Source organism: Sinohyriopsis cumingii, chromosome 2, assembly GCF_028554795.1.
Source record: "Sinohyriopsis cumingii isolate HCF-2022 chromosome 2, ASM2855479v2, whole genome shotgun sequence".
Lineage (NCBI taxonomy): Eukaryota > Metazoa > Mollusca > Bivalvia > Unionida > Unionidae > Sinohyriopsis > Sinohyriopsis cumingii.
The window spans coordinates 39608443-39628025 of NC_142962.1; the positions used below are offsets into that span (position 1 = coordinate 39608443).

General features: G+C 35.9%; 1 protein-coding gene and 1 long non-coding RNA gene across 4 annotated transcripts in view; one reads left to right on the forward strand and one right to left on the reverse strand.

Moving 5' to 3' along the window:
* The window catches only part of LOC149804689 (cysteine-rich motor neuron 1 protein-like), a 140769-nt gene that overhangs the window by 31647 nt on the left and 89539 nt on the right, over nucleotides 1-19583 (forward strand). For all 3 annotated transcript variants that reach the window (XR_016416460.1, XR_016416461.1, XM_089943091.1), the window contains exon 2: nucleotides 15386-15637. Coding sequence is in view for 1 of the 3 variants with exons in the window: in XM_089943091.1 (XP_089799217.1) it covers nucleotides 15386-15637 (252 nt within the window). In the remaining 2 variants the exon portion in view is untranslated. The remainder of the gene's footprint in view (nucleotides 1-15385; nucleotides 15638-19583) is intronic.
* Nucleotides 3929-6064, reverse strand: LOC149804690 (uncharacterized). Its single transcript, XR_016416463.1, has 2 exons — nucleotides 5434-6064; nucleotides 3929-4479 (listed from the first exon to the last, which is right to left on the reverse strand). It is a non-coding gene; the product is annotated as an uncharacterized LOC149804690 (long non-coding RNA).

A 19583-nucleotide genomic window follows, 5' to 3' on the forward strand; every position in this document is an offset into this window, starting at 1 on the left:
GTATGGAATAAAAAGGTCAGGGTCAAGGTCATTGTGTCTTAAAGAAAAATGGCTTTTTCAGGACACCTTTGTTCTATGGTATGTGCCTTGCTCTAACTTAGTGGACCGCTCAGTGGCCTAAGTGGTTAGAACGTCTGCCTCAGATGCGGGAGGTCATGGGTTCGAACCCTGGTCAAGCCATACCAAAGACTTGAAAAAAATGGTACTAAAAGCTGCCTTGCTTGGCACTCGTCATTAAGAGGTAAGTGTTAGGACTGGTTGGCCTGGTGTCAGGATAATGTGATTGGATGGGACATGATGCTAGTAGCTACATGTCTGCAGCATGATACCCCAGTGCTAGACATCACCATCAACTGCCACACTGCATACATCATAGAAATATGACTGAAAAATTGTTAAAGCTACATTAAAAATCCAAATCACATGCACACACAGACACACACACACACACTAACTTTGTGGAATACTTGTACTTAGAGAAAGAAAGAAAGAGTCTCTTTTTTGAAGGTCAGAGGTCAAGATCATTGTTTGTTTACTGGTAATAGTGAAGTTTTAGTTGTCACCAGCTGGCATATATTTATATGTATGCTGTCCTACCTAATTTTCACAAATCTGATCATTCATTGTCAGAGCTAATTGTGTAAATGTCCTTGATTTAATTCCTCCCTAGAGGGTTAAGACAATTGGGATTTTACTTTACATAATAAAATACATGATTCTTTCAATGTTTACCAGATTTGTTAGATTTATAAAGTAAAGTTGTATTTCAAAGACTGTGAACTAGACTTGTTTGCTAACCCACTACTATAGTGCCATGGTCATCTTGTGGACTTGCCAGACCACTGCTATAGTGCCATGGTCATCTTGTGGACTTTTCATATTTAAAATGGATTAGCAATCATGGAGATGCCTGTTTCTGCTCAATGCTTCACAGTGTTTGTACATCTGCTTTAGAAATCCACATGAAGCTGATAATGACATAATGAGTTTTTTTTTCTTCCACCAGTGCTTTCACTGTAGCACACTAGTTACTGCCTGAAAATCTTGTCTGTGGTGTGTGACCAGGGTTAATGGTTTTTTTTATATTATTCAGGATACTGAGGCAGCCTGGTCAATTTTTATTCTAATTAATTTCTTGATAATAATTTTGTATGTGTGTGAATATTTTCAAGTAATTTTGGTAGTTTTCTAGAGCAAGATTTTTTGTACTTCTGGATTATGAATGAAGCTGATATTTAAGAAATATATGGGCCATGTCTGAAACTTGTTTTGTGGGAAGGACAAGTTTTTGAAGATTCAGCAGGACTAGTTCATTCTTAATAGTCCTTTCGGTTACAAGGAAATTAGGTCAGTAATCACAAGTCAACCATACCCTACTGGTACCAACCTGGAGGACAAGTAAACATGGTACGGATTATGTGATGTGCCATTCATGTACTCATGTTTGCATTATTAAAATGATTTGGTTCCAAATAATGCAGAAATTTGGCTTTTACAAATTAGGTCAATAAATGTTATGTGAGTGTTGTTTCCTGAAAACAGGTTTGACTGTATGTGCGTGTAACAAAAATTTGGGAGCCTCCATATAGGGTATATACGTGTGTACCATCGGTTCGATTGTGGACTCGATGTTTGTCTCTCAGATAATGTTTGAAATATATGAATGCACACATTGCAGTGAGTGCTGTTTTTTGCCTGTGATCCCAGAAATGATCAGCCAAGGGTGCATAGAAATTAAAGGTTTTGCATCCAGCATTTGAAATCCAGTACAAAATGTGCATCTAAGCAAAAACTCCAACATTATTTTGAGCCTAATACCAGATTGACAAAACAAGCATGTTATGTCTTTGTGCAGTAATAATTTTGTAATTTATTTGGAGGATGAGGGTGTTTTTATCTTTTGGTACAAAATAATGAGTTATTACAGTATTTCATCTTTGATTAACTCTCACATGGGGTCTGCAGCCAGGTAAATTCTTTGTGACATAGGGGATTTGCTTTATAATTGCATGGACTCGAGGTTGTTTTCTATGGGAGTTTGATTCTGAACAGAGGATGGGGTTTTGCTTGAAATTGCCACCTGACCCAGAAATTTCTTGAAAAGTATTAGTATTTTGACTGGAAAAGTGGGTTGTTGGGTTGGGTGGTTTTGACAATTTTGACTGGAGATGTTATATTTTGACTGAATTTTCCATAACCCAGTCACAATTTAACAGCTAGATCTACCAGTACACTTAAGAAGTCTTTAACAATAAAATTTTTCAACCATTTTATTGGGGGGGGGATGGGTTTCTAGTCAAGATTGAATGTATTCCAAATGAATTATGTGAAATATGATAGATTAGTTTGATTTTGTGAGCGTACTCTTGGATTTTCAACATAGCTTTATACAATTTGAGTCCTATAGATACAATGTCTGCAGTGTGGCAGTTTATAGTCATGTCTTAGCACTGTGGCATCTTGCTGCAGACATCACAGTGGCATAATGTCCCACCCAGTCGCATTATCCTGACACTAGGCTGACCAGTGGTTTGATTTAGAGATGATTTCATAATTGTATTTATTATCTGACTCCGATACTGTGGATTTTGGTGTTCTATATAACACCAATGCAAGTTGGTTATTTAGTGCCAAGGCAGTTGGAGTACAGTGCCCAAGAATACAACATGGTAGCTGACCCAGTCTGGCCTGATTGCAGCATTTGAAGCTGCATCCTTTCGGTCATGAGTCTGGCACACTAACCACTGAGCTACCCCAGTTCTCCTGTATAAAATGGATCACCTTGGGAATAGTTTATTTTAGTAATACGCTAGTGCTTTATTTATCCAAACTGTTCCAAAATATCACTTTATTTATACATCTTGTATTGTGCATTAAGTTTGATAATCTGTAATAGATCAATGAAATCAAAGTCAAAGAACAACAGCATAAAAACTTATCTATTTACTATAAAATAATTGTTTAGGGTTTATAATAAACATGTCATCTGTACAGTAACTTGATCTGGGTGCTTGCGTCGTGTCTCTTTTGATAGAAGGACATTTGGATCCGGCTAGATCTGATGACCACCTGTTATTAAAATTGACAAGATACAGGCACCCAGATCAAGTTACGGATGACCGGTATTTCTTTTACACTTGTCTGTATGTAACTCACAAGAGAGGCCGATATGAAAACTTGTGTCATATGCTCATCTGATAGCGATTTTGATTTCTTGTTGTCAAGGGCGATGTCACCAAACAGTGATTGCATGAAGGAACTGCTACAGTTATGCTATATTTAGATGTAACGTACGGTGTGAATAGATAGATCGAATTAGAGTAAAAGAACAACAACAGCATAAAAAAGTTACATTAATCTTTACCATTGTTTCCCAGATATAACCTAAACTCTTGGAGCCCATATTCAGTTTTCTTGAACATTATTTGTTTCCCCAAATAGTTGGGATAAAAGAAGTTAGCTGTTTTTGTTGTTCCATGAAATGTAATAACTTCATATTAGGAATAAATTAAATCTTTTTCTCAATGATAAATTGTTTGTCTATTTGGATAAATTTCTTATCATATTTTCATTTATTCCTTTCATTTATTCCACTTATTCCAATCTCTTCCTTGCTCAAATTTTTTCTTAACAGTATCAAAAAAGATTGTACATTATTTTTGGGAGCCACAATATCTAATTTGGTTTGAGTGTTTGGACTTGTAAACCATGATTACAGGGTTTGATGTAAATCAAGGCTAGCCCAAGCTGCCTCTGTACACTTCTATGTTTCTAAGCTCCAGATATCCAGTTCGTGATATAGCAGAGATTGGCGGCGCGTCATGTAATGCGTTATGCGTATCACGTGATACACAATAGTGAAAATGTAGGACAAACAATGACAGCGGCTGATAATATAGCATGTGTAAGGAAATACAAAACAATGGTATGGAACTGCATTTTTATTGCTGCTTTTATCTTACAGCCTACAAATATGGAAAATTTATCTCCATAGTGTACAAATAAATATATATATATGTGACAGAAAAAAAGATATAAATAAAATGAAGTAATTGACATGATTCTCTGTTTTGATTTAGTCTATATTGAAGACAGTTTTAATTCGTGTTTTTAGAACATTTTGAAGAGTTAATCAACATGTATCATTTAAAAATAATAAAGTTGTATATTCTTTTAGTGATAATACAGTTGTACACACAAGAAGTTTCAAAACTGATGACAATGTAGAAATGTTTATCATTTAGTAAATAACATGCCATCCTGAAATATTGATGAATCATTTTACTTTTAGATAGAATATCAAAATAAAATCTATTGGTGATGCAACTTATGTCTTTTTTTTTAATGAAGTTTCCATCGTTTTGGAATCATTGTTTTCTTTATATTTTTATTGGCAACCACATCACAGCCATATTAGGTAGTTTGTGTCCCAGCATCACAAACAGGGGTTGCTCTATACATAATGGCCTCTTCTGGTATCTACAAAATGAATCAGAAGACATAAGTAAATATGTTACATATCACAGTTGAATTTTGAATATGTGAGATATATAAGTTTGTTTACTCATATTTTTATTTTTACACTTGAAAAGAAATATCTGAATAAAGGTTCCTACATATTAAATAAGCTGCCATTTGAACAGTAACATTGTCTTACTATGTAATATATAAACTGCACTTTTTGGAAATACATAAATTATGCCTCATGGGCCCCACTACTAGTTTATTTTTTTGTATATAAACATCTTTGTACAGTTTTGTATATGAAGCCTGTAGTAATCTACCATTACTTAGACACCAAGGATAACATTTGAAAATTTATTGTTAAAATATTTTTACGTCTTCTGATATCTGAGTTGATGGTGGGACCCTAAGTACCCCCCCCCCCCCCGGTACTGAAAGGCCTGTATATAATTCTGAAGTATACAAATGAGTGAGGAGGCAGGACTCTCTCCTCTCTCTCTCTCTCTCTATCTATCTATCTATCTATCTATATATATATATATATATATATATATATATATATATATATATATATATATATATATATATATATATATATATATATAACTGGTCTATTATAAACTATGCTATGAAGTTGCTAGTTCAATAAATCTTAAGTGTGTTTTCTTATTTCTGTTGTACATTTGTCTGTGTGTGTGTATGTATATATATATATATATATATATATATATATATATATATATATATATATATATATATATATATATATACTCTTTAAAGTTTGAACTCTTGTGGACTTTTTAAAATTTATTTATTTATCTAGACCCCTCATTTTCATTCTTGGATCTGCCCATGTATCACAGAACTGAAAGGCTTTGCATTACTAGCACATCTATTGATTAAAAACATCCCCCACCCCCGATGTTAATCAAACATGTTCTAGTTTCTAAATAGATGTAAATAACGAACCTGATTTGGTTTAAGCATTGCTGGGATAGGGTCGGGATGATCCGTCGTCAATCTATTCCCACCTGCAAAATGTTTACTGCAGATATATGTCCATCTTGTGATTTTGTCAGTAGTAAAAGTTCCCCTTCCACAAGCATGCACCTAACACCCGCACTTCTCGAGATTTTTTTTGGTTTTGGAAATGGAATCCAAAATACACACGTCATATGTTCACGATCTGAATATCTACTATTGCTGTTACAAGTCCAAAGCAACAATGTCTTGAAGCACTGTAATTTTTTTGCTTTTCAGGGATGGATGCAATCTTTTCAGTGTGTTCTGCTATTTATATTGTAGTACAAAAGCCAGTTTATTTGTCCTATATTCTGCAGCTGAGTCTGCCAGCTATAAAAAGGCATGCTATTTTTAGCAATTAACAGTGTCGGGTCGATCTCTGCTATAGCCTATATTATGTTAAATGTTCCCTAGCCAACAAAACAACCAGCTAACATCATTTCATATGTGCTCAAACTGCTATTTTCTTCATTGGGTGTGTAAATATGGGTTAAGTGCTGTCACCCTACTTTTGTTTATTTAAAGCCCCTGTATTGATTTTTGTTCCCAAAGAAGATAAATGAGCTTTAGGGTTTACATAAAGTTGACCTATCCACAAGGAGTCAAGGACAGAGCAGTACCAGGAAAGTTGTGGGCTGGTTTATTATCTTTGGGACTATCAGGGAAATTAGCAGCAATGCAATCTAATCTATGTATAAATTACCCTGTACCCCAGAAACATACATTTAGGAGGAGTGGGGGATGCAGAGCAATCTATAAGAGTTGCATTCAGTTCATTCTCACTGAAGATTGGAACTCTCAGTGAACTATTGTCAGTACAGACAAATTGTTAACAGGACCCAGAAACTGCATGCAAAACTCATTTTCTCATAGGTTTGCTTCAAAAGAACAAGTACTGAGAATTGATAATGTTGTGCAAGCACATTTATCTGAACTGTGTTTGTTGGAGTGGGGATTGAGTCCAGGCAAGGATCAGACATAGACACCTGGGTTATTTTCACTTAAAACATGACCGAGCTCACACCTTTATATATAAGCTGCCTTTATATAGAAGTCAAATTTCAAAAGACACTTAAACATTTAGTTATGGATGTACATGTACTTGCCATCCTCACCCAGAATTTTGGGATATTATCAGTTTAGTACTTAAACTTTCAGCTGCATGATGTGTAAAGCCTAAATTTTAGTAGGTAAACTTTGATTATAAAGATTAATTAATATGCATATTAGTAAGATGAGCAAATGGTCATGTGACCTCAGGTAGGTGGAGTAATCTTTACACCCAGTGTACTTAACAGAATTTTATTGGATTTTAATGTCACTGATCTGGTGTTTGTATAACAGTGTAACTTTATCATATCTGTTACAAATATGAGTACCTGGGTGGCCAATTTGTCTAAAGCATTTACCTTTACTGATAAGTGCCATCTCTCCACTGTCTGCATGGGCTTGAGTCTCGGGCTCTGAGCTAGTGTGGGGCCAGGGAGAAAGTTTGTAGTTTCCTATGTGTCAGCTTGTAGCTTCCCATGTGTCAGTGGTCTTACCAGGATTTCCTCGTCTTTTCTTCCACCTGTTATATTGACTGCCATGTGTAGTCTATAATGTGCTGAAAAATTGTGTTAAACCCCAAATTAAAACAACAGCAAATGTGAGTAACGGATCAGCCATTTAATGTTTGGCAAGGGGGGTGGGTGGTGGTAGTGGTTTATGTTTTATATATAAAAATCTGGCCTCAAATAGTTTTTTATATATATATTTATAGAAAAAGGTACCTGCTATCCTTTATATACTAGTTAAATTTTTTTAATTATCTTTAAATATAAGAATAACAGTACCTGGCTGAAGAGTAAATCCCAGGTCCCTTTCTCCATAAATAAATGACAGGTCCTTAACATGGGGTCTGTCAAGCAAGAAATACCAATACATTTAAATAACTATACCTGACATTTACTGTATGTTGCAAACAATAAATTCATCTTCTTGCCAAGGCTACTGTAGTTCATGTCAAAATTAATAAAGGTAATGGGCCATTTTCAGACACCAGATTGAACTGTTTGGAAGCAATGTAGCCAGCTAGTTCACAAGTTCCTTGATCTCTGTAGCCTAGGTAATGAGCCGTAAATATTTTTATGCTTTGGATGCTGGATTCAGAGGTAAATGTTCCCTAATCACACTCCCATATCTATAGTTCTTTTCATCTAATTGTACTGTCTGTCATATTGCATTTGTTGCAAGAGGTAAGGAAAATTATTTTATTAGTGTTTTGGGCATGTGTCATCATTTATGTTAATTTAATTTTTGGAATTGCTTGAATATTATTGGTTGTACTCTGCAAACATTAGGTACATCTGGCGGTGACAGGGCTAAGGTGAAGTTGTTTATATTTGTGTAGTAGCGCCTTTCTGATGTCACTGCGCTATGGGGAATTAGTCACAAGCAAGAGGGTTTCTTCTTTTTCTACCTTTAATGATGTATGTTGCCCCTAGTTCTTCATGCTGACTCCCTGCACTATGTTTGACCTGGTTATTTAAACAATCCTAGCGGACTTCAGAGAAAACATTCCCTGAAGACCTATTCTAAACTAATATTCTGGTCTGATTGTGTTAGGTGCAGACCCTTTTTCTAACTCTAATCTACATATCAAAATGCACAGAATCTAAATTTTGTAATCCAAAATAAAGCCATATATGTACTCTCCATACACACTCTTTTCCCACTGATGCTGTGTGTTAGAATTTATAAAAATATTATTTTGAATATGAAATTACTTGTAAACTTTATCCTTTTGAGCAAATTACTTCAAAATTAAACTAAAACTACTCAACTCTATTTTAAGCACCTTATACCTACTAAAAGAGATTCAAATTTCCCTTCAAATGGTCACTAATTTTAATGTTTAAGCATTATGGCAAACTTGCTATAATTGATTTTAATTAGCTTTACAAACACATCTTCCAACTGTTCTACTGACTCCTTTGTTTCAATTTCTCTGGACTGTAACTTGACACCATAGCATTTGAATAGCTGCTGGTAACCTAGTATTGACCCCAAATCTCTGCCTCTAAATCTAACAGTGACTGTAGAGTTACTCCTCTATCCTAGACATACTGTTATTAAATTTATGTAGAGAATTTAGAAAATTTATACACAAATATATCTTTCCTTCTAAAACTAATATAAATACCATAGCACCTGAAATAACTAAATTTAGCCCTATAATATTTGTAACATGTACAGTGAAAAGGATTTTGGCTGTCTCAATAATACTTTCATGTGCTGTGGCTGAAATTTCTTAACATGTTGTAGTTGTGGAAATTGTGCATGACCTAAAAACAACTGATCAGAATGGACGCTCCAATGTGCAGAAAAAATCAGCTTGAACTAGTCCAAAGTAACCGAACTTTAGTAGATATTAAAATAAGGTCAGTTAATTTTGCCAGAGTAAATAATACCGGTTCTGGAAGAACAATGAATGAATTAAAAAATATATAAAAATTATTAAAAAAATATGCTTTTTGTTCTATAATTTACGTTTGAAATTGATGAATTGAAAATGACCATTAAGCGGAACTAGCATTTTTGTTATACATGTACATCTGAATTAAGGTCAAGCTGTATACTCTTTAATCCAAAGTAAACCCATCAATCATACATTAAGCTAAAGGGAATTAAAAGTTCTTTTAATAATACCAAAGATATACATGGTCTTTTTATAAAAAAAATAGCAAGTATAACCAGTGAGGAAAAATTAATCCCTATGAAAAATGTAGAGTGCAGACATGGTCAAGATATAGAGTGGTCTGTAACGATGTAATAAAGACCTTGTCAAAACTCAGATCATGAATTCAGTTTTCAGTAACAATAGACTCCTACTCTTAACGGCCCCTGCTACATTTTTTGCCTGTCCATTACATCTGTTTGCTCTGTACATGACAAATTTAGTTTTTATTCAGTAACACTGGGAGGACTTGATAGAGTATTTTTTATGCTCTCTGACTTGATATCAGCAGGGCCTAAAATTCAACTTTGGTTTTCATCTTTTCCTGAACAAATTCTATTTTCACCACTTTTACTCTCAAAATTTAAGTCTGACATTGATTCAACACATGCATAAGTCAAACTAAGTTTCTACAATGTTACCATATTCAACACTGTTGTAGAAATGAAAATGTGCAGAGGAAATTCCTACTGCCATTTGAGGAAAATGAAAGAACTTCTAAATATAAGAGGGATTTATTTTTAAAAAAAGTAGGGCTTGAATTTGTTGGCAGTTTTCATGCATTCATTTGTTTTTCCATTAGCATGAATTCTGCAGTGTGCATGCAAGAATAGGCCCTGTTTCTTCATTTGGACTTTTTTTTACCAGGACATTTTTCTTGCTGGAGAAACCTGATTTTGGTCCCACATTTTCAAAATTCTGCAGACAGGCCTACTATATTATTTTTCCTATTCTGATATTAAATCTGTTAAAGTAACTGAAGCTGGCAAAAAGCTCTCAACACAAACATTTTTTTAGCATGCATATGCATTAGATAATAATGTTATGGCATTTTGGTGTAGCGGAGGATAAAAACTCAAAATTATTACCAAATTCAGAGAAGAAAAGAATTGCAAATTAACTCCAAATTATCAAAATTACTGACAAAATGTCAACCTATTCTTCAGACAATTACTTGAGAGCAGTTTTTCTACATGTCAAAGGAGAAAAAAAATCAATTACATGCTTGAATTCTTGTGGATCGGTGGTTATTTCTGGGTCCCCCCCCTCCCCGGGGGTTCTTCCTCCACCATTGATACTGGCCTGTACAGCCTATCTTGTGCTGAAAAATGGCATTAAACCCTATAACAACAACAACAACAACAACATCCCTATTTACATTTATATGGTGTAAATTCCACGTTATTTAGTTCATAAGTAATCTTGGTGAACTTAGAGCTGGAAACAGCAGGCATTTGCAGCCTAGATAAAGAGTCATTGTGACATGACTGATACCCCAGTAGGAACAGAATTGACTCCCAGGGGTTTTATCTGTGAAGGGTTTAAACAGCCATTATAACTCTTCTGTTTGACAGTTGAATGGAGGCCTGATTCTAAGACACCCCACTGGGCAACTTGAAAATGAAGTAGTACTGAAAATGTTTAAGTACAGTATAATTGTTCTCTCTTAGTTCATCAGGCAGGTGCCATATATGTTCATTCATACACAAGTCAGATCCAACAGAATGATGCAGATTGCTTGCAGTAATCAGTTGAGCAAACAACATAAACCCTGGATTTCCGAAACATAATGCAATGACAAATCAGGGTCTAACTTGTTTGCATTTGGACTCAGTAAAAGCAAGTATATATATATGGTAATACAGTATACAATCACCTGCTGTATTTAGCTGTATGTTACATGCAACGAAGTGTGAAAAGGCTGGGATGGATGAGTACACCAGTCTGCTGTCCTGGACCTAATCCTTATGTGCAGTAGCATATGATGGATGCAATGGCAGATGGAGGTCCTCATTATTGGTATTTATGGGGTCCTCATTATTGGTATTTATGGGGTCGTCATAATTGGTATTTATGGGGTCGTCATAATTGGTATTTATGGGGTCGTCATTATTGGTATTTATGGGGTCCTCATGATTAGTATTTATGGGGTCGTCATGATTAGTATTTATGGGGTCCTCATGATTGGTATTTATATTTAGGTACAATTTTTACACATTAGAAATGAGCAAATTGAAACATCTTTTTCTTAGAAATTCAACCTGTTCAGGATTAGAAAAGTCAAAATGTATGTTTATATTTGCTCTTGGTGGTTGAGAAAGTGCATTAGACATTTTTTAAGATATTTATTTGATTGGGCAAGGGCATTTTAGGCAGATTGTACAGTGTTGGATGAGTCACACTGTACAGTGCTGGATGAGTCAAACTGTACATTGTAGGATCAGTCAAACTGTAGTGTTGGATGAGTCAAACTATACAATGTTGGTTGAGTCAAACTACAGTGTTGGATGAGCCAAACTGATTCAAGAACATGTAAAAGTTAACATTACTTAGGATGAGTATCCAGGTGGTGGCTCAGTTGGCTCAGTTTTTCTGTGCCCAGTCACTTGGACTTAGAAAAGTTCATGTACATCCAAGACTATCCTTTACATTATCTTAGCAGTAGTGGTATGTACTCCAGGGTGTCAAGAGGTATGTAGTGTGTGTTTGTAGGGATGCTTCAAAGGTATGCCTGAAATATTCATTCAGAACAATTACCAGAATGTGTTGAAAGTCACAGTATCCTTACCCTAAAGTAGTTCCTTTACAGTTTGTTATTGATCCCTTTATATTCCATAACTGTTGGCCTCAGAAATGCCTGTTATGTGCTACCTTTACAGTTGGTGACTGTAATAGGACAATAACAAAACCACTTCCATGCCATTTCCTTTCCTACGTGTAATTTCAACACAGTCCAGTGTTTGCTAATGATGCTGAAAAGATACTTTTTTCAGTCCATCAATAATTTCGATCAGCCAGCTGTTTTAAGTTCCATGGCCATAGATTAAATTCTGTGCACTTGCTGTATTTAAAATCGTACAGTAGTCCCTTAATAGCATTTACTTTAGTTACAATGAGGTGAAATGCAGTCCCAATGCAGTCCATTAACAAATGTTCATAAGCTACATGTTGGGTCAATCCAGTGACATTCTTCCTTAAGTCCAAATGTTTCATATCTTTTTTGACAGTCAAGTGAACAGTCATATACCAGACATGTACAGTCATTATTTGCTGTAACAATATTGAGAATTTAAACATTTACCAATTGAAGAACTCTTGTAATAAAGACAATACTATAATTTGAGCAAATTGCACTAGATCTGTTCGTAGTCTCAATGTGTTTACAAAAATGTACACATATAATTGTGATTTATGATCCAATATACTGAATGTGTGTACATGAAATTTACACATACATTTGTGATTTTAATCCAAAATACTGAATGTGTTTACATAAATGTATACATAATTGTAATTATTATCTAATTTACTGAATGTGTTTATAAATTTACTCAAAATTGTAATTATAATTCAATATACTGAGTGCATGTACATAAATTTACACATAATTGTAATTATAATTCAATATACTGAATGTGTGTACATAAATTTACACATATAATTGTAATTATTATCCAATTTACTGAATGTGTGTACATAAAATTGTGCATATAGTTGTAATTGTGATCCAATATACTGATTGTGTATACGTAAATGTACACATAATAATTATAATCCAGACAACGGAGTACAGTTTGCTATCTCGGTCTTAAGATTAATGCCAAAATGGCAGAATGCTACAATTTATTTGTATTTAACTGTAATTTTAGAGTTAAAATTCTCAGGCAAAGAACATACTTTACTTGTTCCAGAATGGTTATCATTAATAAGCAGACGTACCATCTCCATCCTGAACTAGACTAACTTCAGTGTCTGTGCTACACTGCATATGGGTTAATAAAAGCTGATAAACCCTTCTCTGTTTTTGAATTAGTTGGAACAATCAGCAGTTGTGATGATCATCTTCACTATAGTTAAAATTGTTGTGAACTTTTAGACTGAAGTTCGAGTCGACTACAGCACTAAGATTCAATGAGGATATAGGATTACTGGAAGACATGGTGATATGATTATAAATTTTAAAAACGTTATGGTTTGTAAATATTTATCTGATTGAATTTGCAGTTAGGTATGTAGATGTCATAACTTTGGCTTAATTGTATTAATTTTTCCCCATTTTTTTATATTAATGTACTTCAGTAAACGTGCATACAAGTCTAGCAGACCAGTGCTTGGCTAATTATGTGGGCATGGCAGTGCAAGGTCCTAGTGGTACTGGGTCTGGGGAGTGAAAAACAGATTTGTATGGCTCAGGTTTATGTTACTACAACTCTATTGAAAATTCAGGTTATTTAAAAATAGAAAGTTTTTGAATTGCACAGAACTTTAAGTAAAAATTACTAGTTCACAGAATATTTTTTATAAATGATCATGTGGTCAGTTCAGGAAAAAATGCAGTGGTCTGCAAGGAAAAAAAATACCCATCAGTATTAAATATATAACTTAGATATTGATTTCATTAGTGAACATTAACTTGAGACTTTGTCACAGGAAAACATTTGAATAATATACACTCTGAAGCTAAATTTTTTAAATGAATAGCAAGATTTTTATCAAGCATTTAATTTTAATCACAACTTAATTTACTTAGTTTTCATTGCTTTGTGTCAATTAACAGCATTTAATAATGATACTTACAGTCAAGTCTCATTTATCCAGAAATGTTTTATCTTAAAATGATTTGTCAAAGTCATAAATTTAAACACTTTCTTCAAAGGTTTTTCATAAATAACATGCCCATCTACATGTAACAGTTAAATTTATCAGACTTTTTTAGAGGTAACACTTTGTGTTGTATTAGATTAAATTGGACATTCAATATGGCCACCACAGTGTACCTCTTGAAACCCTGATATCGATACTCCTCCTGAATTTAAACACTTAATGACTTTTTTTGATGTGTAGTTTGTCGCAAATGAAAATGATGCCAATCTGATGTCCAATATGGTGTTGTCTTGAAATTCATGTTATTGTGATGGCAAGTCATATTTTGATATGTAAGTTTCACCAGAAGACTTCTTATCATTTTCAATGGCCCAAGGGCTGCACCATCTTTTGTTATTTCTCATGACACCTTGTGATGCCAATAATTTTGCAGTTGTGGTGTGCTGGGTTGTTATGCCATCACTGTGGTAGGTGTGGGGTTGGGTGCTTCCAGTATTTTATTTAAATTATTATAGAAGTCCCACCCAGGCTCGATTTTGGTTGGAAGTGAAATTATTGAAAGATAGATGTAAAGCTCCGAGCCCCCAGCCAGCAATGCCAACAGTTAAATGATTGAATATGCAAAAGAGTTAAATTCAACAAATAACAATTTAATGACAATTCAATAATCAAATGATTAAAATTTCCCAAGTACTCTTCTTCTTCTCAGCAATCTTCCTAGGTGAGACTAACTTTTTGCTTGTTAGTTAGAAGTTATAATTTGCACTGAAATTGTTATCACACCCTCCGTCTCAGTTCAGAGTGGATGTCACTTTGATTTGATCCAATCAAACTTAGCGGACAATATCCTTCTTGCTATCTGTCCACATGGAGACGGATTTAGAACACGCCATGTTCCTCGCGGGTTTCTCTGATCTTTGTTACACATAGGTGGGAAGTCGCTCGATCTAGCGTTTGTGCCGATCCAAGATGCCATATCTTCTGTCTAGTCAGGGTAACCATTGCGTCAGAGATTAACTCTAGCCTGACAGCCCTCTGGTACTAAGTTTCAGAAGTTTAAACTTAATGGCTGTAGCCATTTTCTGCATCAAGGAACTAGTCTACAAAGTCCAGATTACAATGGGCTAGCTTAGCAACAGACAGGTGTTTTGAAGGGTTTTATTGGTGGGTTAAGTTAGAGGAGAGCAAAACTGAAGTTTAAATTTGTTGCTAAATTAATTGATTTTTGTTTAATGGTACTTTATCAAAGTTTATATAATCCTGTAGTTATTAGAGTAAAATGAACTGCCCAGAGAGGCACTAGAATATCAAACCTGCACCCTTATGGTGTTATTTATAGTATATGAACCACTCAGCCTCACAGTTCTCATGTGCATGGGTTAGTGACTTTTTCAAATGCTTCCTACATCTTTAGATGACCAGACATGATTCTCACAATCTTATATGTTGAAAGTGAGGGGTTACTTTTAGTTATTGTAATTGGTTTAACAATTAGAAGGTACATTTAATACTTAAACAGCAAAAGAAACAGTTTTCTCAGATTAATTCACTTTAAATTTCTGTTTTTCATTTCAGAAGTGCCTGGAAATTGTGCAGACACGTCTTCTTGTGTCTCCATACGATCATACAAATGCCCAGCTGACTCCATTCTTGTATACAATGGTACACTTGGAGAAGACCAGTGTTGTCGGAACACATATACTTGTCAGTGTAATTTTTCAGTCTGCAAGATGCCACACTGTGCAGCAGGGCACATTCCAGTTCTGCAGAAGAGCAGTAGTGGTAAACCTGGACAGTGCTGTGACAAATACCATTGTAAAGTGTCAGGCAAGTAGATAAGAAGATTGTAAAATGATGAGTTTAATGTTTTTTACCCACCACCTAAGAAGGGTATGACTATCTTTCTCCAGTCCCACCCATAGGTGGTTGGGACTGCCAAACTATTAGTGAACCTTTAAAATAGTGATTTGCTCTATCCCTCTTGGGTCTCTCATACAGGTATATAATGTTCTAGCTACATGTAACCAAATCTTAATGTACTTTTGTACATGCTGTGAGTTTCAGCAGGTAAGTGTCAATTATTCTTTCAAGCATGTAAGTGCAAGCCCATGTTATTAATGCATTTATTAGACATAACAGGAATGAAAATGTTTTAACCTTCTGCTTGCTGTGGTGCTCTAGCAGAGTGGCCCACCCACCTATTGTTGAGTTTCTAAAATATTTTACTATGGGAGTATTGGAAATGATATTGATTTTGAAAAATTGCTGTCAGGTTGATGAGAGAAAGAACAAAGTATCTTACCTTGCAGTAATTAGATCACATCATGTGTCAACCATCGATGTTACAGGTAGATGCAGCCCTGAGTGGCCAAGTGGTCTAAAGCGCTCTCCGTCAAAGATCACTGCCGTCTCACCTCTGTCTGCATAGGTTTGAGTCTCTGGCTCTGCCAGTGTGGATATGTGAGAAAGATTGCCAGTAGCTTCTCATGGGTCAGTGGTTCTTTCCGGGGCTTTTCCCGGGTTCTTCTTCCACCATTAATACTGGCCACCATGTATAGCCTATCTTGTGCTGAAAAATGGCGTTAAACCCTATAACAACAACAACAACAACAACAGATAGATGCTCATGTCACATGTGTGACAAATCAGCCAAATCTTTGACCCAAATAAATCTGTCACAGTGAGTTTTAATAACACCAAAATGCAGTGCAGAAATGTGTTAATAATATGATTGCATTGAGCAGATGTTTACTGCTCTCAGACATGTAGACCCTAGCTATCATTAAAGCATGTTTACATTCTGAAACTGAATATTAATGAGCCAGGGTACTGCTGCTTGTTAAATACTTTTATCTTCATTATTTCCATGATTTAGAAACATATTTGACATTGGTGAGGTAAAATGTGTATGGGTTGCTTTATTGTTGCTGGATTTACACCACTGACTGCATTAACAATTGCAATGTATATTATTGTATTGTGAATTTCCATGATGTTGCCTTAAGAATGCTTTACATCTTGGATTGGAGGCTAGTGAACTCAACAAGAGACTGACTGGCATACTTATTTTTAAACATGCCTATAATCTTCATGTTGGTCTCACTGTAAAGTAGGTGCTCACATGGGTGTTTGTTCATGCTGTAGAAGTTGGCATCTGCATCCATGTTATGATAGACATTGACAGTCTAAATCTGAAACAGAAGGCTTTTGGTATCTGTGTATAGCACAACTATCTTTACATCTTGGCAGACCTTGACAAGGCTGTAGTAAAAGTAGTACTTAAGGAGCGTGCTGAGGTCAAAGATCATGTGCCCTGTATAGACTGGGTAGTTTACTTGGGTTGGACATTGTGCAGTGAACCACAACAAGGTTGCTTCTAAACATTTCCTGCATCTGGGTTGGCAATCAGGCCTCACAGGATACATCTGGATCCATTTAAATAGGTTCTCCATGGTCTTCCCAAATACTGAGCAGTTCATCAGCTTGAAGGAAGTTTTTATTAGTTTTGGATGTTGCCTTCATCTAGAGATCATTGTTGTGATGTATGTAGGGGGGCATCCACAGGCTTTATTCAAATTCCAGTGGTCTGAGAACCATGGTTATACACATTCTGAGCTTTGTGTGTAGCTGGAGGTTTCAGCAGCGAATCACCTATCACTGCTGTTTCACATGATTCGAATGAGTTTGGCACTTTTAGTCAACTTATCCACCAGTTAATTCTCAAACCATGCCGGTACATATTCATCCAGTCCTCTTGGACAGTTATCACCTCAGGATCCAGTGGATAGTTGCAGTGTGTGTCATCCAATTACCCAAGGTCTACTTAAAAAATATAACCTTTTGGGTGAATCCTCTGATTGGTGCAAGATCTGGCTGATCATTCCACCGTAAGTTGCCAATTGGCAGACATTGTATCATGGCTCTTTAATACAGATTGTTGACATTGAGGTAGGGTATCCAGCTGTTTGGCTTTCTGCTGTCATAGCCTGCACATATTGGGTTGGTGTTTGCTTTTGTATGATCGTGGCTTGTTATTGAAATGCCTCATTAGATTCCCTTCTTGATAAACAGGTGTATGGCAATGCTTGTCAACAGCTCAAGCTTAAACTCTTTTTTTCTTCACCAGGACATCCCAGCTCATTCATGTTGATCTGTAGTAATGAGCTGGGTCTAGGCCATTGTGTTGACATGAAATGTCACAGACACATCTATCAGCTGAAGCCCATTGGTCTTGAGGATGAGGTCATCATGGTCAGCATTCAAATATCTTTCCAAGCCACTTCCAGTATTTGTATGCATAGATGCTCATTTTGGTGAGGATGTTTGGTGCTGAATGAAATGTTGTTGCTTGAAATGCCTCTTTTTCCTGGCTTTGTGATGTTGTCTGCCAACTTTTCAATGCAGCTGTTCATAAATTGCAGGCTGACAATAAACTGCAGCTGTCCAAATGAATACATATATTTGAAAAAGTTGTTGAAATGGCACTTATCCAGTTTGCTGATGCTATTTTGATGGCCTCAGTGAACAGTTGGCAACCATAGCCAAGTAGATTTTGCAGATTGTGAATTGCACCAGGCACCTATAATTTTTATGTGTAGATGCACAGCTTGAGATTGCATGCTTGATAAGTAACTCTGCTGTGTTTTCCAGAAATGTAGCAGTGGTCTTGAACACAGTATTGGTCAAGTTTCTTTCTACAGACATGCCAGTCATTGGTGCTCTTAAAAACCTTTTGGTTGCCTTCAGTCAACATCATTCTGGGGGGACCTCGAGTGGCTGAGTAGTCTAAAGCGCTCACCGTTGCGGATCACTGCCATTTCACCTGTCTGCATGGGTTTGAGTCTCAGGTTCAGCCAATGCGGGTATGTGAGAAAGCTTGCCAGTAGCTTCTCGTGGGCTGGTGGTTCTTTCTGGGGTTTTCCTGGGTCCTTCCGCCACCATTAACACTGGCAGCCATGTATAGCCTATATTGTGCTGAAAAATGGCATTAAATCCTACAACAACAACAACAATATCATTCTGGTAGGATTTTGGTTTTAGCTCATGCTTAAGGTTCTGGGTGTGTGGCAATACTGGGTCACTGGATATTCCCTCACAGCAGACGACCATGTAGCAGAAGCTAGATGGAACCTGTTCAGCAATTTTCTGCATGCTACTTTTATCTGGAGTGCTGGCAGGGTCTTCCATCAGAAATTTTAGTGCTTCAAGGTCCACATAGATGATGTATGGAAGACACATATGATGATTATTCTGGAAGGTAATGATGACACTTGCTGTAGCTTTCCACATATACATTGACAGTCCCTGGCATGGTCTTCAACATATCACCCTGGCTGAACACATGCTTCTTATTCCTGCATTTGTTGTGATGCTGCATCATGCAGTATAAGTTCTTTATTCAACATAGTGGCTCTTTTCTGCCATCCTGGCAGCCATGTCACCTTCATTGTCTGCCTTGATGGCAATCAGCAATAGATAAATAACATTTAGTCCACCTTCCTTACTGTTGTGTAGCAGGTAAGCCATTTTTCCAACCAAAGACATCAACCACATTAGTTTTACATTGGACACTTAAAACTTTGCAATATCATTAACTGTGACAGGAAAACAATGCCTGTAAAGCAAAGTTCACCCAGGTACTGACAGTATAGCATGGGCTGGTCATTATTGTTACCAGGTGCTAACAGTACAACCTGGGCTTGTCATTATTGTTACCAGATGCTGATAGTAGAACTCTGCTGGTCAGTATTTTTATCAAGTGCTGACAGTTCAA